The sequence below is a fragment of the Musca domestica genome, unplaced genomic scaffold (genome assembly GCF_030504385.1).
Source record: "Musca domestica strain aabys unplaced genomic scaffold, Musca_domestica.polishedcontigs.V.1.1 50, whole genome shotgun sequence".
Classification (NCBI taxonomy): domain Eukaryota; kingdom Metazoa; phylum Arthropoda; class Insecta; order Diptera; family Muscidae; genus Musca; species Musca domestica.
Genome location: NW_026712347.1, coordinates 3,579,781 through 3,607,506, shown reverse-complemented (window position 1 = coordinate 3,607,506; position 27,726 = coordinate 3,579,781). Strand labels below are relative to the sequence as shown.

At 33.8% G+C, this 27,726-nt stretch overlaps 1 protein-coding gene across 1 annotated transcript; it reads left to right on the top strand.

Annotated features, from left to right (window-relative positions):
- The first annotated feature begins 821 nt into the window (after nt 1-821).
- LOC101897726 (fatty-acid amide hydrolase 2-B) lies at nt 822-27,726 on the top strand. Its single transcript, XM_005176356.4, has 4 exons — nt 822-953; nt 23,112-23,548; nt 23,609-23,828; nt 26,116-27,726. The coding sequence occupies exons 2-4, from the start codon at nt 23,264-23,266 to the stop codon at nt 27,294-27,296; spliced, it is 1,686 nt and encodes a 561-aa protein (XP_005176413.1). The 5' UTR covers nt 822-953; nt 23,112-23,263; the 3' UTR covers nt 27,297-27,726.

Here is a 27,726-nt window from a genome sequence, read left to right as displayed (position 1 = left end):
AGATGTCTTAAACTTTTCCAAAGCATTTCTCCATTCCAAAGCAACCATTGACTTGATTGTAACAGAATTAAGGGTCTAAGTACATAAGAAGCTTGAAGTCATGGCTAGGCATTTTTTGTGACATTTCATAAAGGGATTACAGAGCCGCACTAAAATCATCCCGTAGTTTTCCATTACAATTTGACATTAATATGCCTAGCCATGACTTCAAGCTTGTTATGTACTTGCACCTTAAGGCTGGAAATATATAAAGAGCATATTTGGCTGGCTTAAGTCATCGGCCAGCTCATCGTTAACTTAGTTCGATTTTGAATTCCCACCTTTAGATTCTATGAATTTTGCATATCCAATATCAAAGAGGAAAAATCGGATATTGTGAGTCTCTAAACAATTTTCAAATGCTTATATTTTCGGTAATTAATAAAATTCGCCGGTAAGAAAGCGACGAAGGTAAGGTGTTTTTTACATGAAAATTTTACTTTTGAATGATACCGATCCAGAGACAAACAGATGCTCTATTCCAGTACCTTCAAGAATCTATTATTTTTGCAATTTTCTTCGATATCATAAAGGCAAAATCGGTTATGGTAGTAAAAATTTTTAGATTCTTGCATTTCTGGAACATACCAAGAGAATCCCATTAATGGGCAAGGTAATTGGTTTTTAGAAACATTAACCTTTCATCGTTGCATTTTCTGCCATTTTTGTTATAAATAACATAACACAGAAGGAGTTAACAGTACCAGCTTTTTTCGATTTCCATTTCCCTAATCTCTTTCTCCAACAAACTTGGACTTGCTGCAAATAAACTTGCTTAATGTAAATTCGGCCTAACTTGAACTTATATATCCCTGTTTTGTTATTGTTTGCCGTTGAAAGTTTAATTAACTTTCGTTCGCATTCTCTCTTTTTGTTTAAAACATTCAGTATTGTTTTAGCTGCCGGTGCGAAGTGTAAGTTTGTGTAAAGCATTCTCGAAAGAAGCAAATAAAGATTAGCAAAATACGAATTTTGGAAAGAAAATGAAATAATTACGTGTTAAAAAATTATCCATTGTTGTGTTGTAGTGGTGTTACCACCGAATGATGTGTGTTCAAAGAATAAAATTTGTTTATAGTATGAAGTCATGATGTGGATAAAATTGCGTTTTCAAAGTTACATACGTGGAAATGGAAAATGCGAAAAAGTCCTTGAAAATTGCGGGCGTTCTTATAACAATTAACAAAGTATAGTTTCCCAATTTTGCATTAACAACTACAACAATTAGTCATACAATTCAAGTAAAGACAGAAAGATGCAACAACTAGTTTATCACCATGCAAAACATGTTACCAAATAATGGGCGATGGCTCTCCCCCTGTTTTGTTATATTCATTAAATATTGATGTTCCCTAATGTTGTATCAACAGTAAACATGTATATTACGTAAGAAGAATAATAATTGACTGTTTTCTGGATTCTATAAACGTTTGTTGTTTATATTGCAAACATTTCACAATAAATCAAACGAGCGATGTTCATTTGGGATTAGAGCTTGCAGTTTAGTCATTTTGTATCCAAATGTGCCGGTGACGAGTGACAAGTTAATATCATCAAATATTTATCTCCCCTTTTGTACTTGTGGTTCAAAATTTTCCAATGGGAATTTAAATAATAAAGTCTCATGGGTTGGAGTTTATTCACTCTATCGACTTCGTGTTCGTAAGACAATCGACTTTGGATTCGTAGACAAAGTAAATATCCGATCCAATCAATAATCTCTAGTCCAAAGCTATTCCAGACTTCGTTCTAATATACTGAAACCTCCAATGCCAACAAAACATAAAAAACACTATTTAGAACGATTGACTAGTTAAGATCCCACAAAGTATATATATTCTAGATCAGCATAAATTCTATGTCGATTTAGCAATGTCCGTCCGTCCGTACGTCTGTGGAAATCACTCTAGTTTCCGAACAAAATGAAGTAGATTGATAAAATTTTACTCAAATGTATATTATGTCTGCAGGACTTTTGGTATTGAAAATGGGACATGTAGGTCAAGGTTTTGGTATAGCCCCCATATAACGGTACCTCACGATATTCGGTATTTTGATGATTTTAGCGATGTTATTCACCGGAATTGTTTCAAATTTGATATTTGAAGTTCGAAATAGGTACTACAGCCTAAGACAGAAAGTTGTCTGGGCAGGTCCACGTCTTCGTATAGCCCCCATATAACGGTACCTCCCAATATTCGGTATTTTGATGATTTTACCTACATTATTCACCGATTTCGCATTTGAATATTGTGCTTGCTTATGACAAAAGTTACCTATGCAGGTCCATGTCGTCGTATAGACCCTAAAATAACAACTACACTCGGTATATTTAGGGTTTTAACTGAATTTTTAACGGATTTTATTGTTTTTGAGCATTGCCAAATTCGTTCCAAATGGTTCGGCCCGGCCGAAATTACAGCTTTTTTACTTTTTAAAGTACTTTTCGCACTTATTCTTAACCTCTTTATAAAATTTATTCCCAAAATTTGTTTGAATAAACTTATTTAGTTTTACATCTTTGCGTTATTTTTCTAATTTGACTATGAGTTAATGAAGAATTAAAGAAACAGAAACATATTAATATATGATGTCATTCTTTGATAAAATATTCGATTAGAAATAGAATACTATGTATCTACTGTATATATTTATGGCAATACAACACGATTTGATAAATTCTTTGTTTGAAAGAGAAATGTTTTGTTTAAAAGAAATGTTTTGCAATTAAATGTAGCGATAAATATTGAAAAATTTATTGTGTCTCTCCCTGTTGCACTCGAAAAGCAATTACTTTCCATTTATTAATGGATATGGTGTCCTTTCTAACCCTTTAATTAAGGATTGAGAATCAAATAGCATTAAAAAATATACTATAATTAATATAGGCAGATAAGATTGCTAAAGTTTTCCATTTACCAACAATATTGAAAATGAAATGATTAAACAATGGAAATGTGTGTTATAATAGATAAAAAAAACCACATATTCTAATAACATTTGAATGCTTATACCTAGCGTGTCAGTTAACAAGTTTTGTTCTTGTTTCACTGTGTTTTTTTTTTTGCAAAGCAGGAAGCTTTTGGTGGCATTATGTCCATGTGGAAATAAATGCATGATTCCAAACACACGAAAAACTTTATTTGATAGACGTTATCATATACCCATACCCCAAAGTTTTATTGTAAATATCAAAATGCCAGTAAATGATAAATAGAACCAAATAAACCATGTTCTGTCTGTTCTGTTGTGTTATTAGTCATATATTGAAAGGTACGCGGTACGTCGTAATGGAATCGGCTGGGGTTGGTGTATCGTAAATATATCTGTATTTGTATTTTTTATAGAATCCCTTTGTTCAAGGCAAGTGTTGATTGTTCAAGGCATTTAATTGTTGATCAAATTAATTTTGCAATGAAAAATAATACATTTTATCACAAAAATAATAAGTAATTTGATTTGAGATTTACTTATGTTCCTTGTTTATTTTGAACTTTGAACGCTGGGGTAAATGACATGCCCCCCTATCCTATAACCCGCTATCTTGAACTTCAAATACATGCTGTTATCATTTCTATTTTTATTGATTAAATATGTTAAAATTTATGAACTTAACGATTAGCTGTTGCTATCATCTATAACCAAAAGCATTTGCATGCAAATGTTTCCATTTCAAACTGCTAGTCAATCAATAAAAGTATTCAAGTATTAGCTGATTAGTTCAGCTATCAACAACAACAAAATTTGAAAATTTTCTCAACAGTATTGGAATATTTTTTTAAACATCTATATATATAAAAATCAATTGTTGTTTGTTGGTAACGGAATCAGTTGAAAACGGCTGGACCGATTTGCATAATTTTTTGTAAAAACTTTCGTCATACCCCGAGTTAGGTTTTTAAAGAAAAAAATATAGACCACGCCCACTTTTGCGCCCACAATTTTGATTTATCTAAAATCCTTAAATTTCCCAATATAGAGGAGATATCGTTTTGAAAATTATTGCACGAGATACTGTTGACTTTCCATCCCCCTCTAAGTATTTATTTGGGGCTGAGGAACTGTCGTTGTCAGTACTTTTTAATCTATATATATAAAAATCAATTGTTGTTTGTTGGTAACGGAATCAGTTGAAAACGGCTGGACCGATTTGCATAATTTTTTGTAAAAACTTTCGTCATACCCCGAGTTAGGTTTTTAAAGAAAAAAATATAGACCACGCCCACTTTTGCGCCCACAATTTTGATTTATCTAAAATCCTTAAATTTCCCAATATAGAGGAGATATCGTTTTGAAAATTATTGCACGAGATACTGTTGACTTTCCATCCCCCTCTAAGTATTTATTTGGGGCTGAGGAACTGTCGTTGTCAGTACTTTTTAATCTATATATATAAAAGAAATTTGTGTTAGTTACTACGCTTATAACTTAAGAACCGCTGGACTGATTTTAACGATTCATACAAATTCGGAATTGTCTCCTCTCCGAAAAGGATAATATCCAAAAAAATCGCGTAAAAATGTGATATATTAACATTTTCATTCTGACTTTTGAAATGTACAATAGTAATGTTTTATTTTGCATGATTTTTTCCATTTTGACTTACTTTTTTCTAATGTACATTTGTAGTGTTTTTTATATTTTATTTTTGAATTTGAATATTAATACCAATTTATTTAATTGACTTGATTTCTTGAGAAATGAAACTGATGGCGAGTTACATGGAAGTGTAGTACCGAATTATGTGGTGGCGAAACGGAATAGATGATGTCGAAATAATTTAATGGAATCGAATTTTAAAATAGAAGTACATTCTATTGACAAACTATATATAAGGATCTTTAAACATTTGCTGTAAAAAATCAGCGAACAAGTTGAAGATTTTTTCAATGTGTTATTCTTCTTTTGTCAATTTTTTTCAATTTGTATTATCTAATGAATTCAGTAAATGTGATATATTAACATTTTCATTCTGACTTTTGAAATGTACAATAGTAATGTTTTATTTTGCATGATTTTTTCCATTTTGACTTACTTTTTTCTAATGTACATTTGTAGTGTTTTTTATATTTTATTTTTGAATTTGAATATTAATACCAATTTATTTAATTGACTTGATTTCTTGAGAAATGAAACTGATGGCGAGTTACATGGAAGTGTAGTACCGAATTATGTGGTGGCGAAACGGAATAGATGATGTCGAAATAATTTAATGGAATCGAATTTTAAAATAGAAGTACATTCTATTGACAAACTATATATAAGGATCTTTAAACATTTGCTGTAAAAAATCAGCGAACAAGTTGAAGATTTTTTCAATGTGTTATTCTTCTTTTGTCAATTTTTTTCAATTTGTATTATCTAATGAATTCAGTAATTTTTTTGTGAACAAAATAAAGAATAATTTTTCACTATATACAAATTTTCACCAAAAAATGAAATAAGTGGGAAATACGATGTTAACTGACATCTACCTTTCAACTCCAGGGCCGACATTGTGGTTCAGCTGGAAGATGCGAACACATTTGAACAAACAAAAATTACCGAAAAAGCCTTATGGGGCTCATTTCAAAGCGTGGAACTACTTCTTTCCTGTCACAATAATCAGTCCAATATACATTCAGAAAAATACCAAATAAAAGGGGTGCAAAATAGTAAAGCGAATGGGACTTTTAGTAAGAAAAGGATTTCTATCCTTCCAGAAATTCTTCCCGAACTTTCAAGATACCTTGAATCGCTTTTGCAGGTCATGATATCGATCATATATAACCATCGTGTGATTTAAGCTATTTTTGGGGTCTTCGACACTTTCTTCTATTTTTGGCCCTTATTTGGCATCTTTGTTTCTAAGGGGGTAGAGAACCTCTTCGCATAAAATTTTCGGAGTAGGGCCTATATTGGTCTTGACCACATTCATCAATTGATTTGGCTAAAAAATTGTATTTATGGTACCCTGGGGTAGGGAACCATCATACAGATAATTGCCACATAGGAATTTATTTAAGTAAAGTCCCACATTGGAGTATTCTTAAGTCCACTTTCACATCTAATGTGTTGTCAGAAAAGAAAATTTTGTATTCTTTTGAATTTGTAACCCCCAAGAGAATATTGGTTGGGAACGTAAGTTTGAGATGTTCATCTATATGAAATAAATTGTGAAAACATGAACAAATTACAAATATAAGAAAGTAGCACGGGACGGAATATTTGTTGAATTCATTGTCATTGAATTATGACAATATGATGAAAAATATGGACTTTATGGGGTCTCCAATTTACAATTTAAATGACAAATAAAATTAGTTCCCATCTTACGGTAACGGGTGTAAAATAGTAATTATATTTGACTATTCTGAAATCAGTCTGCCCTCAATTATGAGGTGGATAAAACTATTTTTACTTATTTAAATCACGTGAATTTTTTTCAGTTTGACATGCTATGTTGTTCTGCTATATTTTTGATTTGGCCTCTATTTGTCATCTTTGATTATAAGGGGTAGAATAAAGTTTTCAATGTAGGTCGATGTCTCGGAGTAGTGCCCATATAAAGGTACCTCCTGATTTTACCATATTTCAAAGGATTTGGCTAAAAATGTATATTTTGGGGGGTGAAAATCTTACACAAAAATTTCAACATATCTACAAATTTTAGAATTTTCTCCATGTAATAGTACCCCCTCAAGTCCACCTTTTGGCGGACAAACAGACCGACATGGTTAGGGGGACTTATGAGGATTCTAATGCACAATCTGAGGTGCTAATGGGTTTAAAAAAGTAATTAACTTTGGCTATTCTTAAATCATTCAGCCCTCAATTATGAGGTGTACAAAATACAGTAAATTCCAAATTACTGCTCATTTGAATAAAAATTAAAAATTAATCTGTGAATAATTATGCTTTGACAAATATGCATAATAGACAAAAACTAGGGGCCGGCAACGCGGACCGGGCCAGCTAGTCTATATATATAAAAGAAATTTGTGTTAGTTACTACGCTTATAACTTAAGAACCGCTGGACTGATTTTAACGATTCATACAAATTCGGAATTGTCTCCTCTCCGAAAAGGATAATATCCAAAAAAATCGCGTAAAAATGTGATATATTAACATTTTCATTCTGACTTTTGAAATGTACAATAGTAATGTTTTATTTTGCATGATTTTTTCCATTTTGACTTACTTTTTTCTAATGTACATTTGTAGTGTTTTTTATATTTTATTTTTGAATTTGAATATTAATACCAATTTATTTAATTGACTTGATTTCTTGAGAAATGAAACTGATGGCGAGTTACATGGAAGTGTAGTACCGAATTATGTGGTGGCGAAACGGAATAGATGATGTCGAAATAATTTAATGGAATCGAATTTTAAAATAGAAGTACATTCTATTGACAAACTATATATAAGGATCTTTAAACATTTGCTGTAAAAAATCAGCGAACAAGTTGAAGATTTTTTCAATGTGTTATTCTTCTTTTGTCAATTTTTTTCAATTTGTATTATCTAATGAATTCAGTAAATGTGATATATTAACATTTTCATTCTGACTTTTGAAATGTACAATAGTAATGTTTTATTTTGCATGATTTTTTCCATTTTGACTTACTTTTTTCTAATGTACATTTGTAGTGTTTTTTATATTTTATTTTTGAATTTGAATATTAATACCAATTTATTTAATTGACTTGATTTCTTGAGAAATGAAACTGATGGCGAGTTACATGGAAGTGTAGTACCGAATTATGTGGTAGCGAAACGGAATAGATGATGTCGAAATAATTTAATGGAATCGAATTTTAAAATAGAAGTACATTCTATTGACAAACTATATATAAGGATCTTTAAACATTTGCTGTAAAAAATCAGCGAACAAGTTGAAGATTTTTTCAATGTGTTATTCTTCTTTTGTCAATTTTTTTCAATTTGTATTATCTAATGAATTCAGTAATTTTTTTGTGAACAAAATAAAGAATAATTTTTCACTATATACAAATTTTCACCAAAAAATGAAATAAGTGGGAAATACGATGTTAACTGACATCTACCTTTCAACTCCAGGGCCGACATTGTGGTTCAGCTGGAAGATGCGAACACATTTGAACAAACAAAAATTACCGAAAAAGCCTTATGGGGCTCATTTCAAAGCGTGGAACTACTTCTTTCCTGTCACAATAATCAGTCCAATATACATTCAGAAAAATACCAAATAAAAGGGGTGCAAAATAGTAAAGCGAATGGGACTTTTAGTAAGAAAAGGATTTCTATCCTTCCAGAAATTCTTCCCGAACTTTCAAGATACCTTGAATCGCTTTTGCAGGTCATGATATCGATCATATATAACCATCGTGTGATTTAAGCTATTTTTGGGGTCTTCGACACTTTCTTCTATTTTTGGCCCTTATTTGGCATCTTTGTTTCTAAGGGGGTAGAGAACCTCTTCGCATAAAATTTTCGGAGTAGGGCCTATATTGGTCTTGACCACATTCATCAATTGATTTGGCTAAAAAATTGTATTTATGGTACCCTGGGGTAGGGAACCATCATACAGATAATTGCCACATAGGAATTTATTTAAGTAAAGTCCCACATTGGAGTATTCTTAAGTCCACTTTCACATCTAATGTGTTGTCAGAAAAGAAAATTTTGTATTCTTTTGAATTTGTAACCCCCAAGAGAATATTGGTTGGGAACGTAAGTTTGAGATGTTCATCTATATGAAATAAATTGTGAAAACATGAACAAATTACAAATATAAGAAAGTAGCACGGGACGGAATATTTGTTGAATTCATTGTCATTGAATTATGACAATATGATGAAAAATATGGACTTTATGGGGTCTCCAATTTACAATTTAAATGACAAATAAAATTAGTTCCCATCTTACGGTAACGGGTGTAAAATAGTAATTATATTTGACTATTCTGAAATCAGTCTGCCCTCAATTATGAGGTGGATAAAACTATTTTTACTTATTTAAATCACGTGAATTTTTTTCAGTTTGACATGCTATGTTGTTCTGCTATATTTTTGATTTGGCCTCTATTTGTCATCTTTGATTATAAGGGGTAGAATAAAGTTTTCAATGTAGGTCGATGTCTCGGAGTAGTGCCCATATAAAGGTACCTCCTGATTTTACCATATTTCAAAGGATTTGGCTAAAAATGTATATTTTGGGGGGTGAAAATCTTACACAAAAATTTCAACATATCTACAAATTTTAGAATTTTCTCCATGTAATAGTACCCCCTCAAGTCCACCTTTTGGCGGACAAACAGACCGACATGGTTAGGGGGACTTATGAGGATTCTAATGCACAATCTGAGGTGCTAATGGGTTTAAAAAAGTAATTAACTTTGGCTATTCTTAAATCATTCAGCCCTCAATTATGAGGTGTACAAAATACAGTAAATTCCAAATTACTGCTCATTTGAATAAAAATTAAAAATTAATCTGTGAATAATTATGCTTTGACAAATATGCATAATAGACAAAAACTAGGGGCCGGCAACGCGGACCGGGCCAGCTAGTCTATATATATAAAAGAAATTTGTGTTAGTTACTACGCTTATAACTTAAGAACCGCTGGACTGATTTTAACGATTCATACAAATTCGGAATTGTCTCCTCTCCGAAAAGGATAATATCCAAAAAAATCGCGTAAAAATGTGATATATTAACATTTTCATTCTGACTTTTGAAATGTACAATAGTAATGTTTTATTTTGCATGATTTTTTCCATTTTGACTTACTTTTTTCTAATGTACATTTGTAGTGTTTTTTATATTTTATTTTTGAATTTGAATATTAATACCAATTTATTTAATTGACTTGATTTCTTGAGAAATGAAACTGATGGCGAGTTACATGGAAGTGTAGTACCGAATTATGTGGTGGCGAAACGGAATAGATGATGTCGAAATAATTTAATGGAATCGAATTTTAAAATAGAAGTACATTCTATTGACAAACTATATATAAGGATCTTTAAACATTTGCTGTAAAAAATCAGCGAACAAGTTGAAGATTTTTTCAATGTGTTATTCTTCTTTTGTCAATTTTTTTCAATTTGTATTATCTAATGAATTCAGTAAATGTGATATATTAACATTTTCATTCTGACTTTTGAAATGTACAATAGTAATGTTTTATTTTGCATGATTTTTTCCATTTTGACTTACTTTTTTCTAATGTACATTTGTAGTGTTTTTTATATTTTATTTTTGAATTTGAATATTAATACCAATTTATTTAATTGACTTGATTTCTTGAGAAATGAAACTGATGGCGAGTTACATGGAAGTGTAGTACCGAATTATGTGGTAGCGAAACGGAATAGATGATGTCGAAATAATTTAATGGAATCGAATTTTAAAATAGAAGTACATTCTATTGACAAACTATATATAAGGATCTTTAAACATTTGCTGTAAAAAATCAGCGAACAAGTTGAAGATTTTTTCAATGTGTTATTCTTCTTTTGTCAATTTTTTTCAATTTGTATTATCTAATGAATTCAGTAATTTTTTTGTGAACAAAATAAAGAATAATTTTTCACTATATACAAATTTTCACCAAAAAATGAAATAAGTGGGAAATACGATGTTAACTGACATCTACCTTTCAACTCCAGGGCCGACATTGTGGTTCAGCTGGAAGATGCGAACACATTTGAACAAACAAAAATTACCGAAAAAGCCTTATGGGGCTCATTTCAAAGCGTGGAACTACTTCTTTCCTGTCACAATAATCAGTCCAATATACATTCAGAAAAATACCAAATAAAAGGGGTGCAAAATAGTAAAGCGAATGGGACTTTTAGTAAGAAAAGGATTTCTATCCTTCCAGAAATTCTTCCCGAACTTTCAAGATACCTTGAATCGCTTTTGCAGGTCATGATATCGATCATATATAACCATCGTGTGATTTAAGCTATTTTTGGGGTCTTCGACACTTTCTTCTATTTTTGGCCCTTATTTGGCATCTTTGTTTCTAAGGGGGTAGAGAACCTCTTCGCATAAAATTTTCGGAGTAGGGCCTATATTGGTCTTGACCACATTCATCAATTGATTTGGCTAAAAAATTGTATTTATGGTACCCTGGGGTAGGGAACCATCATACAGATAATTGCCACATAGGAATTTATTTAAGTAAAGTCCCACATTGGAGTATTCTTAAGTCCACTTTCACATCTAATGTGTTGTCAGAAAAGAAAATTTTGTATTCTTTTGAATTTGTAACCCCCAAGAGAATATTGGTTGGGAACGTAAGTTTGAGATGTTCATCTATATGAAATAAATTGTGAAAACATGAACAAATTACAAATATAAGAAAGTAGCACGGGACGGAATATTTGTTGAATTCATTGTCATTGAATTATGACAATATGATGAAAAATATGGACTTTATGGGGTCTCCAATTTACAATTTAAATGACAAATAAAATTAGTTCCCATCTTACGGTAACGGGTGTAAAATAGTAATTATATTTGACTATTCTGAAATCAGTCTGCCCTCAATTATGAGGTGGATAAAACTATTTTTACTTATTTAAATCACGTGAATTTTTTTCAGTTTGACATGCTATGTTGTTCTGCTATATTTTTGATTTGGCCTCTATTTGTCATCTTTGATTATAAGGGGTAGAATAAAGTTTTCAATGTAGGTCGATGTCTCGGAGTAGTGCCCATATAAAGGTACCTCCTGATTTTACCATATTTCAAAGGATTTGGCTAAAAATGTATATTTTGGGGGGTGAAAATCTTACACAAAAATTTCAACATATCTACAAATTTTAGAATTTTCTCCATGTAATAGTACCCCCTCAAGTCCACCTTTTGGCGGACAAACAGACCGACATGGTTAGGGGGACTTATGAGGATTCTAATGCACAATCTGAGGTGCTAATGGGTTTAAAAAAGTAATTAACTTTGGCTATTCTTAAATCATTCAGCCCTCAATTATGAGGTGTACAAAATACAGTAAATTCCAAATTACTGCTCATTTGAATAAAAATTAAAAATTAATCTGTGAATAATTATGCTTTGACAAATATGCATAATAGACAAAAACTAGGGGCCGGCAACGCGGACCGGGCCAGCTAGTTTTTTTATAAAAAACTTAAATAATATTATTAAGTAATTGAGGGAAAGTTTACACTCATATGGAACCATGCTAAAGTGTTCTAAACAATCGTAGGACCAAGCTGTTAATTATACCCTCAGCCATATGGCCAAAACGTGCCTCATCGAAATAACGGGTTTAGACCCTAGGTTTCTTTGGGCCAAATCTGTTTCAGGACATTTGGAGTCGATCTAGCGATGTCCGTCCGTCCGTCTGGCTGGCTGGTGCGCACGATAACTCTCGAAGGGAGTATCCAATTTGATCAAAACTTGATACATAGTAATATTATTGTCAAACTTAGATCGATTTCGGATATGGGCAATATCGGTCCACTCCTTCTGGTACTTCTCACACAAAAGGTAGAAATTTTACTGCACAGAAAGAGAAAGGATAATTCGATTTTTCTTCAACTTTGCGAATCCTAATATTTGATTCAGTGATAGGTCAGGTGCGAAAATGGAAAATATCGGTCCACTCCATCAAGAACCTCCCACACAAAGGGCCAAAATTTTGAAAAATTATAACTCTCATTAAATGTGATGTACAAATTACATACATCACAATATTTTTATTCATCCAAGGTCTGGTATGAAGATGGAATATTCATGAAGCTCATAAAACACGAAATTAACATCCGATTGCATTCAGTCTAGGCACGTCTTAATATTTCCATCAACACATGATCTGTTAAAAAGATGGTAGAGATCGGACCATTCCCTCTGGCACAAAGGGTCCAAATTTTGCATAACCAAAACGATAATAAAATCCGAAATAAATTAAATTTTACACATAAAGATATTTCTAACAAAACAAGTCTGCTGTGAAGATGGGATATATCGATCCACTCAAAGAGTTAATATTTTGAATAACCATGAAGCTCATAAAATACGAAATTAACATCCGATTCCATTCAGACTTGGCACGTCTCAATATTTCCATCAACACAAGATCTGTTATAAAGATGGTAGACATTGGACCATTTCGTCTGGTACCTCCCCCACAAAGGGTCCAAGGTTTTGAAAAGCAAAACTCTCAAAGAAAGCGAAATAAGCATCCAATTCTTTTCAAATTTCACACTTCACGTTGTAATATTTATATGAGTCTTAGGCCAACTGCTTTGGATCCTTGGTCAATAATTTAAATAATCATAACTAAAGGCTGGGGGTATACATCAGTCGGAAAAATCGACTGATACTATTTTACTTGTTTTTTTTTAATCTTGCTCTGTTCCAGTGTATTGCATTGTATTTTATTCAAATTTTATCGAAGAAGTAAGAAAAATCTTTTATATTTTTTTTTTATTAGTATGTTGATCTTTTTAAACAGGTTTATTATTATAAATAGACTGACCCTTGTCCACAACAACGGAAATAAGCATTCTGGCTGTGTAGCAATTTTATATTCGAAAACTATGTATAAAAAAAGTTGTCATCGTTGTGGAAAATTTCCACAGTCGTATCCAGTATTTGCAGGGATATTATTTTATTTTTTTTTTATTTTTTTACTAGCTGGCCCGGTCCGCGTTGCCGGCCCCTAGTTTTTGTCTATTATGCATATTTGTCAAAGCATAATTATTCACAGATTAATTTTTAATTTTTATTCAAATGAGCAGTAATTTGGAATTTACTGTATTTTGTACACCTCATAATTGAGGGCTGAATGATTTAAGAATAGCCAAAGTTAATTACTTTTTTAAACCCATTAGCACCTCAGATTGTGCATTAGAATCCTCATAAGTCCCCCTAACCATGTCGGTCTGTTTGTCCGCCAAAAGGTGGACTTGAGGGGGTACTATTACATGGAGAAAATTCTAAAATTTGTAGATATGTTGAAATTTTTGTGTAAGATTTTCACCCCCCAAAATATACATTTTTAGCCAAATCCTTTGAAATATGGTAAAATCAGGAGGTACCTTTATATGGGCACTACTCCGAGACATCGACCTACATTGAAAACTTTATTCTACCCCTTATAATCAAAGATGACAAATAGAGGCCAAATCAAAAATATAGCAGAACAACATAGCATGTCAAACTGAAAAAAATTCACGTGATTTAAATAAGTAAAAATAGTTTTATCCACCTCATAATTGAGGGCAGACTGATTTCAGAATAGTCAAATATAATTACTATTTTACACCCGTTACCGTAAGATGGGAACTAATTTTATTTGTCATTTAAATTGTAAATTGGAGACCCCATAAAGTCCATATTTTTCATCATATTGTCATAATTCAATGACAATGAATTCAACAAATATTCCGTCCCGTGCTACTTTCTTATATTTGTAATTTGTTCATGTTTTCACAATTTATTTCATATAGATGAACATCTCAAACTTACGTTCCCAACCAATATTCTCTTGGGGGTTACAAATTCAAAAGAATACAAAATTTTCTTTTCTGACAACACATTAGATGTGAAAGTGGACTTAAGAATACTCCAATGTGGGACTTTACTTAAATAAATTCCTATGTGGCAATTATCTGTATGATGGTTCCCTACCCCAGGGTACCATAAATACAATTTTTTAGCCAAATCAATTGATGAATGTGGTCAAGACCAATATAGGCCCTACTCCGAAAATTTTATGCGAAGAGGTTCTCTACCCCCTTAGAAACAAAGATGCCAAATAAGGGCCAAAAATAGACGAAAGTGTCGAAGACCCCAAAAATAGCTTAAATCACACGATGGTTATATATGATCGATATCATGACCTGCAAAAGCGATTCAAGGTATCTTGAAAGTTCGGGAAGAATTTCTGGAAGGATAGAAATCCTTTTCTTACTAAAAGTCCCATTCGCTTTACTATTTTGCACCCCTTTTATTTGGTATTTTTCTGAATGTATATTGGACTGATTATTGTGACAGGAAAGAAGTAGTTCCACGCTTTGAAATGAGCCCCATAAGGCTTTTTCGGTAATTTTTGTTTGTTCAAATGTGTTCGCATCTTCCAGCTGAACCACAATGTCGGCCCTGGAGTTGAAAGGTAGATGTCAGTTAACATCGTATTTCCCACTTATTTCATTTTTTGGTGAAAATTTGTATATAGTGAAAAATTATTCTTTATTTTGTTCACAAAAAAATTACTGAATTCATTAGATAATACAAATTGAAAAAAATTGACAAAAGAAGAATAACACATTGAAAAAATCTTCAACTTGTTCGCTGATTTTTTACAGCAAATGTTTAAAGATCCTTATATATAGTTTGTCAATAGAATGTACTTCTATTTTAAAATTCGATTCCATTAAATTATTTCGACATCATCTATTCCGTTTCGCCACCACATAATTCGGTACTACACTTCCATGTAACTCGCCATCAGTTTCATTTCTCAAGAAATCAAGTCAATTAAATAAATTGGTATTAATATTCAAATTCAAAAATAAAATATAAAAAACACTACAAATGTACATTAGAAAAAAGTAAGTCAAAATGGAAAAAATCATGCAAAATAAAACATTACTATTGTACATTTCAAAAGTCAGAATGAAAATGTTAATATATCACATTTTTACGCGATTTTTTTGGATATTATCCTTTTCGGAGAGGAGACAATTCCGAATTTGTATGAATCGTTAAAATCAGTCCAGCGGTTCTTAAGTTATAAGCGTAGTAACTAACACAAATTTCTTTTATATATATAGATTAAAAAGTACTGACAACGACAGTTCCTCAGCCCCAAATAAATACTTAGAGGGGGATGGAAAGTCAACAGTATCTCGTGCAATAATTTTCAAAACGATATCTCCTCTATATTGGGAAATTTAAGGATTTTAGATAAATCAAAATTGTGGGCGCAAAAGTGGGCGTGGTCTATATTTTTTTCTTTAAAAACCTAACTCGGGGTATGACGAAAGTTTTTACAAAAAATTATGCAAATCGGTCCAGCCGTTTTCAACTGATTCCGTTACCAACAAACAACAATTGATTTTTATATATATAGATTATTAAATATTAAATATATTTTATTTCAAGTAAAATGTACAAAAAATGTTACCAATGGTCTGTCTCGTTTTAGCCTACAATAAAATATATGTTTCCAATAAAACGGACCGTGGACCATGGTCTAAATTTACACTAGAAAATTAGTTGTATTGGGCATTTAAAAGAATTTGGCATGTACTGGTCACTTTCTGTTGTTATAGGCCACCAGATAGCCCTGAAATGAGAAAATTTACTATGGTATTATAATTTAGCATCTTAGAGGTGAAGGCACGTAAACAGCTTGAAGTCTTTGCATGACACAGCATAAAGGGATGCCAGAGCCGCACTTGAATCCTGCCTTGATTTCTGTATGCCAAGCTGCTTACGTTCCCTCACCTTAAGTCCTTTTTATGTTAAGTCATGTTTTTAAATGTGTACATTTGCCCTTTGTATTCTTAAATATTTATATTAATTTTGCACGTGTAGATTTAAGCAAGATAATTTCTGCCTTGCTTCCTAGCCTATATAGGCTTGAGGTCGTTTGAACTTAGCGACATTTTTACTTATCATATTTTGAAGAAATTCTATCACTGATTTCCATTGATAGATTTGCATGAGTTGGCATTTCTATATTCATGGCATTGGAATACATTACCTATGTTGTTAAGCGATAAATGGAAATCAATTTTATTAGTTTGTTTATAGATTAATTTCTGAAAGATATGAAAAAATCACACATATAAATACACCCCAAATTTGAATTGGGATTTTTTAACATTGATGACGTCAGCTTGTTGTTTTCCAAAAAAAAGGTTCACAGGTTGCCTTATTATATTTGTATTAGATCCTCTTGGAATTCTTCCGAAATAATGTTATTTAAAGTGAACTCAGACCTAATAATTAACACAATTTTTTGTTCGCATATTTACAATGCAGAATTTAAATGCATTTTAAATTAGGTACATCCAACTGAAACCCAATTTAATTAACATGTTATTCATAAACAAGCCATGGAGTGTAGTTTGATGACCCCGAAAAATAAATTTGAGTCCCGACATACATATATATTAAATTCATAAATGTATGTCGGCAAAGGCATTACTTCAAAAAAAGTGTATTGGGCAAAACTTGATAAAGGACAAAAAAAAAAAAGAAGAACAATAAGTGGTCGCCTATATAATTAATTCAAAATAATATTGGTTGTATTATGTTGTTCTTTCCATTCAAACTCAAATACTCGCTCATAACAGAAGTTAGATAAACAAACAAGTTTTCCTTTTGTGTGGATGGACGCAGCCGACGTCGACCATAGTTTATTTTCCATTGATGACGTAAAACTCACAAAACAAGGAAAACTCATTTTGTCAGCATTTTCAGTAACAAGTTTTTCTTTCGCCATAAAAACTGAAGTTTCGTTCACACATAAAATATTGGTGGGTGGTCGACAATGTGATACTCTACGCAGGAATTCAGTTTATAGATTTGAAGACAATTTTTTTGGAGCCCGTTATGCTTATGATTTTCTCTTGATGGTCAAAGAGTTTTTTTTTTAATTTAAATGACAGTTCCCCTTCAGTAATTCTTAACTTTTACTTACTTAATTGATGGAGCCCTATGCATAGATAGGTTATAAGAAAAGGCACATACAGGGCGAAATAAAAAAACTGCAACTAAGTCAAACGCCATAATTTTTACATTTTTTTAATCTTATTGAATGAAAGCAAAAACTGTCGGAAGTAGCATCAATTTTTAGAATAAGTTTAGATTTGTTCTAATTGGTCACCTTTGGCACGAATTATGACCTTCAAACGGCCAATGAAACCCTCACACGCTGCCCGAATGTTGCTCTGCGGTATTTTGGACCATTCCCGGCGAAGCGCTTGCTTGAGGCGATCGACACTATGGTACACCAGCCTTGCTTTCCAAAATACTCCAGGCACAACAGTCCAACTGATTGGTATCCGAAGTTTTTGGTGGCCATTGTGCGCTGGAAACGATGCGAGGAACCTCATTTTGTAACCATTCTTGGGTGACGCGTGCTGCATGCGATGTTGCTGAGTCCTGTTGGAATGTCTAAGGTCTGCGGCTAAAATGTTGGCGTGACCAAGGCTTTAATACACCCTCCAGAATATTTTCGCGATAATATTCTGCATTTATTCTGATGCCACGGTCAATTAATACTAGCGGAGAGCGGGTGGCCAACCGAATGTTCACATTTTCAGCTGACCACTTTGGCAAGTAAACACGATCATTTTGTTTGTTTACAAACTGCTGGACAACGAATGTTTTCGCATCGGAATATTGCGATATGTTCAGCTCATGAGCCATTTTTCGGCCACTGTGACGCGGGTTTCGATCAAGTCGCTTCTTTACTTTTCGAACCATTTCTGCTGATGTTGCTGTTTTTTCTGTCCACTTCCTTGACGTCGGGCTACGCTACCAGTATCACCGTAACGAGCGATGGTAGATTTATTCACATTTAAATGCTAGAATGCTCTTACAATAGCCACTTGTGGTTTTCCAGCCAAATATAAAGAAATCGCACTATCACGCTTGAATTCCATCACGAATAACTTTTTTTCTGGAAAATTCTCGCCAAAATGCTTTTGTACGCTTGTAAACAATATAGTGTGCTGTCACTAGAATAATTTTAATAGCTGTCGGACGAGTGGCTGTGAATTGAAGGCAGTCTGAAGTTGGTTGCAGTTTTTTCATCTCACCCAGTACACCTTATAGTGGAGGGAATAATAAAATAAGAACATATGTTGGATACCACGTTTCATCCTGATTATTATGGAAATATGTTTTTTCTTCTATTTACCCACATGCCAAGCTCCTCAATTGCAGACTGTAGCGTATACATAAATGTTTTTTCATTCTTTTTTTTTTCTTCTACGATACCAAAATACTTTGCTGTCTTATCATTTTAGTCATTGAGGTTTAACCATGGTGTAAAGAACGTCCTATACAGTGTGCGGTGTGTAAACAATTTTGTGTGTTTGAAATAACAGCTTTCGGCGCTTAAAGCATTTCTGTTTTGTATTTCTAATGTCGTAAACATGGATATCTTATATCTTGAACGGAATTTTTTACGCGCGTAAAATTTCACAACATTTGTTGTTGTTGCAATTGATCAACAATTCCGATACTAATCGGACAATGTATTGTAAAAAATTACATTGCACATACATATATGTCATACGTTGCTAAAGTATATAATGTGATGTGTATATGAATACTGATTGCTTTTCAATCCTTTGTTGTTGTCACTTTTTTATATCTATATAACAAAAAACAATTCAGTCATTAATTGCACAAATTACCTATAATATTGAAATAATATACAGTCAAGTCATTGTAAAATGCATTAATCTGAAGCAAATCAGTTTTTAATAAAATTGCAATCGTTGATCATCAGATCTTGTTAATAAATTGAGAGTGTGCCGTCAAAAGTTATTACAGGTTGCTGGAACTAATACACTTATTTAACGAAAAAATATGTTGCAAACAGGTTTATGCTTGTGAATCATTGTTTATAATCAGAAATTAAACTTTCATTGGAATTTGGGAAGAATATTCCATTGTTGATAGTTGATGGAAAAATTATGTGAAATTGTTGAACTTTGATACAAGTTGTTGCGTGAGAACGATAACAAAACAACAAATGAATTCTGAATATATGAAAACATGTAAACATTATGTTGCCTTATCTCCTCTCGCTCCTTGCTTTAAAGCTAGTTTCCCCTTTCAATGAATCTTGTCAATACAGGGTGATATAAAAAAATGCAAAAAAATCAAACACCATAATTTTTACATTTTTTTAATTATATTGAATGAAAGCAAAAAATGTCGGAAATAACATCAAATTTTAGGATAATATTAGATTTGTTCGAATTGGTCACCTTTGGCATGAATTATGGCCTTCAAACGGCCAATGAAACCGTCACACGCTGCCCGAATGGTGTTGTAACTGTGGTCCATTCCCGGCGAAGCGCTTGCTTGAGGTGATCGACACTTTGGTATTTTTTAGTGCCAACCTTGCATTCCAAAATACCCCAGACACAATAGTCCAACGGATTGGTATCCGGAGATTTTGGTGGCCATTGTGCGCTGGAAATGAAATGAGGAACCTCATTTTGTAACCATACTTGGTTGGCGCGTGCTGAGTGCGATGGTGAAGAGTCCTGCTCGAATGTTCAAGGTCTGCGGCCAAACGTTTGCGTGCCCAAGTATTTAATACACCCTCCAGAATATTTTCGCGATAATAATATGTTCATTTTGTTTCTTTACAAACTGCTGGACAACGAATGTTTTCTCATCGGAGAAAACCAAATTCGACAGTTCGCCACTTTCGGCCAAGCGAAGCAACTCTTTATCTCTTGTGAGTCTATTTTCTTTCTGTTGCGGTGTAAGTTCTTGTACTTTTTGGAATTTCAATGGCTTTACCCCGAGCTCATATTTCAATATTTGCCGAATGGATTATTGCGATATGTTCAGCTCAGGAGCCACTGCGACGCGGGTTTCGATCAAGTCGCTTCTTTACATTTCGAATTATTTCTGATGTTGCTGTTTTCTTCCGTCCACTTCCTTGACGTCGGGCTACGCTACAAGTATCACGGTAACGAGCGATGGTACCAGACAAACGATTTATTCGCATTTAAATGCTGGAGTGCCCTAACGATTGCCTCTTGTGGTTTTCCAGCCAAATATAAAGAAATCACACTATCACGCTTGAATTCCATCACGAATAACTATTTTTCTGGAAAATTGGACGAGTGGCTTAGAAATGACAGCAGTCTGAAGTTGGTTGCAGTTTTTTCATCTCATCCTGTATGTGTGTGGATTACTGGACCCTGCAAAATGCTCCATCATAACCCAATATTTAATTCAATTGTTTACTACTTACAGTTGAATAAAAAGTTTTGTCAACAAGCATAATTTTTAATAATAAATCAAAGAAAATTATCACAACGAAAGTGAAGTGATTTGAATTGTTTTTAATTTTTGTATTAAAATGATTGAAATGCGTGTGAACTTTTGAAAAAGAACATAGTCGAAAAGAATCTACATCATAACTTATTGTTCAATAGAATTGTTTAGTACAGACTGTTTTGTATTTCTTTTCAACAAGCATAATGCAAATAAATTTAATTTAAAGCAAATCATAAAAACGACAGTGAAGTGATTTGAATTTTTTTTGTGTTAAATTATTCAAATGCGTGAGTACTTTTTAAAAAGAACAAAATTTCTTAACTCAAAACTTTTAAAAATTCAAACCTATAAATGCAGACGGAACATAAACCAATGAGACACCCTGGGTCAATCGTCTGCACAACAAGTAAAACTTTAATGCTGATTTTAGCATGATTAATAGAAGAGAACAGGGTGAGATGAAAAAACTGCAACCAACTTCAGACTGCTGTCATTTCTAATCCACTCGTCCGACAGCTGTTAATATTATTCCAGTGACAGCACATTATATTGTTAACAGGCGTACAAAAGCATTTTGGTGAGAATTATCCAGAAAAAAAGTTATTCGTGATAGAATTCAAGCGTGATTTCTTTATATTTGGCTTTGGCATTTTGTCCAGCATTTAAATGTGAATAAATCTTTTGTGTCTCGTACCATCGCTCGTTACCGTGATACTGGTGCCCGACGTACCTCGACGTCAAGGAAGTGGACAGAAGAAAACAGCAACATCAGCAGAAATGGTTCGAAAAGTAATGAAGCGACTTGATCGAAACCCGCTTCGCAGTGGCCGAAAAATGGCTCGTGAGCTGAACATATCGCAATATTCCATTCGGCAAATATTGAAAAAGCCATTGAAATTCCAAAAAGTTCCAGAACTTATACCGCAACAGAAAGAAAATAGACTCAAAAGAGCTAAAGTGTTGCTTCGCTTGGCCGAAAGTGGTGAACTGCCGAATTTGGTTTTCTCCGATGGGAAAACATTCGTTGTCCAGCAGTTTGAAAACAAATAAAATTATCGTGTTTACTTGCCAAAGAGGTCAGCTGAAAATGTGCACCTTCGGTTGGCCACCAGAACTCAAGCGCCGGTCATGGTAACATTAAGAAACGTTCTCCGAATAAACAGCAATAGATGTAATAAAGTCCTGAATCAAATCATCTTGCTGTTTTGGAAAGTGAGCGTAAATGTCTTAGGCACAATCGTTATATTTATGTTGGCTCAACTTCGTTCGGGTTATTGTAACTTCTTAACTCATAGAGTGAACGTAGCGTCATCGTTACCATAAACATATAACGTTCCTGCCGTCAATACTTTTATGACACTCCGCTTTTGTTTAACTGTTCCCTTAAACCACAAGTCTAAGTCTAATAAAGATATAGTCGTAACTAATTGAGGTCGCATTCTATCTCCGGCTTACTTTATACAAACCAATGAGTAAAAATGGCCAATATTGTTTTCCCTTCTATGTTTTGTTTTCATATGACTTTATTTCTTAACAAAAGAATCTCCAATTCCAAATGAACTGTTAAAAATTGATTACAGCTTGGCCTAGCTGTTATAAGTTAGAAAACAAAAATATTTGTTAACTAAACGTCAGCGCCTGACAATTAGTTGTTAATAATATAAGCACGTCCGGGACTTTCTTCTCTATTAGAATCAACCTCATAACAAAAACTTTTGGATAAGTAGCACGAATTTAGGATAAAAATTCATGTTTCCATTGAAATTAATTCACCGCACATGACATTTTAATCTGAATACATGATTTAAAGAGAAATGTTTGTTTTTCTAATCGGCATAACATGAGGCAACCAGATTTCACGGCAATCGGAATATTTTCAATATCGAAATCTTTGCCTTAAAGTATTTAAGCTTTTCTTGATGCTTAACATATAACCTGTTTATATTTAAAAATACCCATCAAAAATCTTTATGTTAATGTGTTAACATTTAACACGAAAGGCATATGACGTCTTTTAAATATTTACCACAATTACAATGAAAATAAATTAAAACTATTAAATTAATTTTTTCCTTTTATTTCAGATTTTATTTTTGTAATATTTAATTAAATGCAACTTACGCGGAGCACAAATTCATCTTAGCCTGATTTCGAAATCATCTGCCATTTTTGTTGAAACAATAAGCATTCCAAATATTTAGCAACAAATCTTCAGTTGCTCTCTTAACACAACACAATGACAGAAACCAATGCATTTACCTCGAATCACGAGAGGAGTAGTAAAAAATCCTCTCGCAGATCATCATCAAGTCGTTCCAAACGCAGCTCAAGCAAACGAAAAGGATCAGGATCTTCGTTCTTGAGAATTGTTGAAAGTTTATTCTTTCGCTTTTATACTATGGTAGCCAGATTAATTTTCAAATTTATTTACGGCGAAAAGGGACAATCTATGCCGGCCATTACAGATCCCATTCTATTGGAGTCGGCGACTTCACTTGCCAGTAAAATTCGCAAGCAAGAGGTATGTTTATCGTTTGCTTTTTTAAAGGAAAATTTTAAAGGGATTTTGTTTTCATTCCAGCTTACTAGCGTCCAAGTTTTAGAAGCATTTATAAGACGTGCCAAGGAGGTGAATCCATTACTAAATTGCATGGTTGACGAACGCTTCGATGATGCCATGAAAGAGGCCAAAGAAGCTGATGAGTTAATAAAATCCGGCCAATATACCGAAGAAGAATTGGCAAAACAAAAACCATTTTTGGGTGTACCGATTTCCACCAAGGATTGCATTGCCGTAAAGGGTAAGTGGGTTCAAATGATAAGAAGAATAAGAATAGGGTATCGTTGAAAGAGATAAGGCGTATAAGTCTTTCGTCGTTCCCTTCGAAATCCCTTGAAAGACTTTTAGATTTAGAGATAAGAAATTCGCTACTATAACCTCGTTAAGAAACTTCTATGGCTTTTGGTGATAATTAATGTATTAATAGATCTGGAACATAACGGAACTAAAGTCGTGGCTTACGATGACGATGTGGTTCTGTTGATTGCTGGGAAATTCCTGCAAACTTTTTCAGACCTAATGTAAGGAGCTCTTGTGAAATTATCAAGATGGGCGCGATTCAAAGGGCTTGGCGTCAACTCATCTAAAACAGAGCCTTTTCTTTTCACGAGCAAGCTGAAACTCCCAGAATTTTTACTACCATCGCTGGATGGCATCACGTTGAGTTTTTCGTCTGAAGCCAAGTATCTCAGTACCATCCTGGACTAGCGTTTGAACTGGAAGAGAAATATCGAGGAACGCACTAAACGAAATTTAATTGTATTCTACTCCTGCAAAAACTTCATAGGAAAGAGCTGAGGACCGTATATCATCAAATGGTTATATGAGTGAATCGTCCGTTCGATTTTGACTTTTTGACTTATGGTGGTTTAGTTTGGTGTCACTATCACAAAGTTCAAAGAGTAGCATCTCAATTAATTACAGGTGCACTTAGTAGCACACCTAAGTCTGCCTTGGACCAACTACTCAACTTGAGTCTATTTGTAGAGGAACATGCAGAGAGATGTGCACTGAGACTCATGGAATTTGGTCAATGATAGTGGAACAAGCAGCGAGATGTGTACTGAGGCTCAGGGAACTTGGTATCCAATTATTCGGACATTCGGTCATTATGAAGTATGTGGAGAACATAGGGGGTCGGGTTTTGACCAGTGACTAAATATCACCTAGGCTAGACTTCGAAACACTGGACATCCACTTACCTAGCAGAGACACGTGGACCATCAAATCTATGGTAGTCCTGGAGTGCATGATTGCTCTGGGAAAAGTGAAGTCCTTTATTAAGTTTTGCTAGGTTCCTGGTCACAGTAACATCTCTGGCAATGAAGCCGGAGATGAATTGGCAGGAAGTGGCCTTGAGACAACTGTTCTAGAGATTTAGAGCTCGGTGAAGCCACCCTTGTGTCACTTCTTCCAGATAATACATAAACATTATTCCAGAAAATTTCAGCATAATTGGTAAAATGCAATAGGCTGTATTGCTTCCAAGAACATTTTGCCGGTGATCTTCGAAAGGAGATCTCTATCACTCACTTACATACCGAAATCTTGACTTAAAACTTGTAGTAGGCCCAATCACAGGTTAGGCCATGACTTCTAAGTTATTACTGACTTTTGCAGGCTTTGCCAAAACAAGGAAGATATAGAAACTGTGGAACATTTACTCTGTCACTGTCCAACTCTTTTTAGAGCCAGACAGAGGCTCACGGGTAAGCAAACTGCATGATCTGTCTTCTCTCTCCAATACTGAGCCATCTACAATTCTTCAGATTCTCTTCTTCTTCTCTAACATAATCTTTATCTATCTTCATTTATTTTCCTTTTACTCTAATCAGGATAAACACAATGGACCAGCAGGTCTCCAATTGGAGCAGTTGCTAAGCAACTGCGCATCCTTTAACCTAACCTCACCATCTTTGATAGAGACATAAAAACGTTACCACAAAAATTAAATTATTTATTGAATTATTGAAAATGTATTCGATGCTCTCTTTTTTTTTAAACGACCCCATAACAAAAAAATATAAAAGTTTAAAATACTACAGTCAATTATAAGTTCGCAATACTTGCATTATCGAAATAGTTTTTAAAATTGTGTTTAGCCAGTCACATTGAGTCCTTTATAGACTCTATCTCTAGTTTCTTTTTATGTTTTGGGGGAACAATAGAATTCATTATGATTTGCAAAGCTCTACTGTACTATCAGATTCAGCTGATTTGCTAAGATCTTAGCAACTTTGTACCTGCAGACTAAGACAAATCGTAAAGCATTCGAAAAATCTCCGCACCTTTTCTTTTGTAGGGAGTATAAAATGTCACAACTTGACACCTTTTCAGCTGGATAAGCAAAACCATGATACAATAATTCAGACAGCCGCATCAACACAGCTGGTTGTCAAATAAACTCACAATACATTTTTTGAAAAATATTTGAAATCAATTTATTTTTGTAGAGACTTTTTGATATTTTTTTACATATCCATGAGGAGTTGCCGTCTTACTAATATTTATTTTCTTGGCCCCTTTAGGTATGTTACACACATCCGGCTTGTATGAAAGACGCAATCACCGGGCTTCCGAAGATGCCGATGCCATGGCCTTAATGCGTAAAGCAGGTGCTATCCCCTTCGCATTGACCAATGTTTCCGAGGTTTGCATGTGGTGGGAGAGTAACAACACTGTGCATGGGCGCAGTCGTAATCCCTATGATACCAATCGTATTGTGGGTGGTTCAAGTGGCGGTGAAGGCTGCATTCAAGCCGCTGCTGCTTCGCCCTTCGGTCTTGGCTCAGACATTGGTGGTTCCATACGTATGCCTTCGTTTTTCAATGGTATTTTTGGCCATAAACCATCGAAATTTATTGTTTCCAATATGGGTCAATTCCCCTTGCCAAACTGCGAAGAACAGCACTCATTTTTGGGCATTGGTCCCATGGTGAGACATGCAGAAGATTTAAAACCCATGTTAAAGATAATAGCTGGCGAAAAGGCCTCCCAATTGAAGCTGGACGAACCGGTTGATGTACAAAAACTCAAGTTCTTCTATCAGGAAACAGACGGTGGCGGCCGTCTTGTTTCGCCCGTAGATTCTGATCTCATTGACGCCATTCATCGCATTGTTGATCATTTGCAAACAAAACTCAAAGTACCTGTGGAACAGGTACAGTTGCCAGCATTCCGACAATCCGCTTCCTTATGGTTCGCCAATATGAAAGACGATACGGGTCATGCCTTTGATTATCAGTTGGGCAACTGTAAACGAACGATTAATACCAAACTGGAATTGGTAAAATGGATTTTCGGAGCATCCAAGCACACATTGATTGCTTTATTGACAGCATTACTGGACAAATCACAGCCTCAACATGGTTCCTCAAAATATCATTATTTAGTTAAGAAACGCAATGACCTGCGCGATGAAATGCAACAACTATTGGGCGACAATGGTGTACTCATCTACCCAACCCACCCCACCGTAGCTCCATATCACAATGAGCCCATCATTAGACCCATTAACTTCTCCTATACTGGTATTGTCAATGTTCTAGGATTCCCGGCCACAAATATCCCCCTGGGCTTAGGTTCTGAAGGTGTACCACTTGGTGTACAGGTTATTGCCAATTTTAATCAGGATCGTTTATGCCTGGCCGTTGCCGAAGAACTAGAGAAAGCATTTGGCGGTTGGAAGAGACCAGAAGTACGCATTTAGTTTAGTGTTTAAGTCATCGATCATTGACCCTCCATTAAACGGTGTGTTTTTTTTTGTCTCTAGAAAAGAATATGAAATTGACAAACATACATATTTTTTGAATAATTTACTAATATTCCATCATTTACTACCCACTAATATTAATGAACTACTTGCATACATATGTAGTAATGTATTTATATGTCATTTAAAGTAAGTTTTATATGCAACCACTAACAACACATATGCCGTTGTTTAAAGCGAGTTTTTGTTTGTGATTTTTAAAATATTTTCTTTATTTTCATCGCATGTGTCGAAAGATCTTCAAACCTAAATTAGTAACGTTGTACAATAGATAAGTGTTTCGTATGTATTCAAAATCTAAAAATCAAAAATATATATTTACACGTATACATTTATGTATAGCCGTGTTTGTTATGGTATCAGTCTA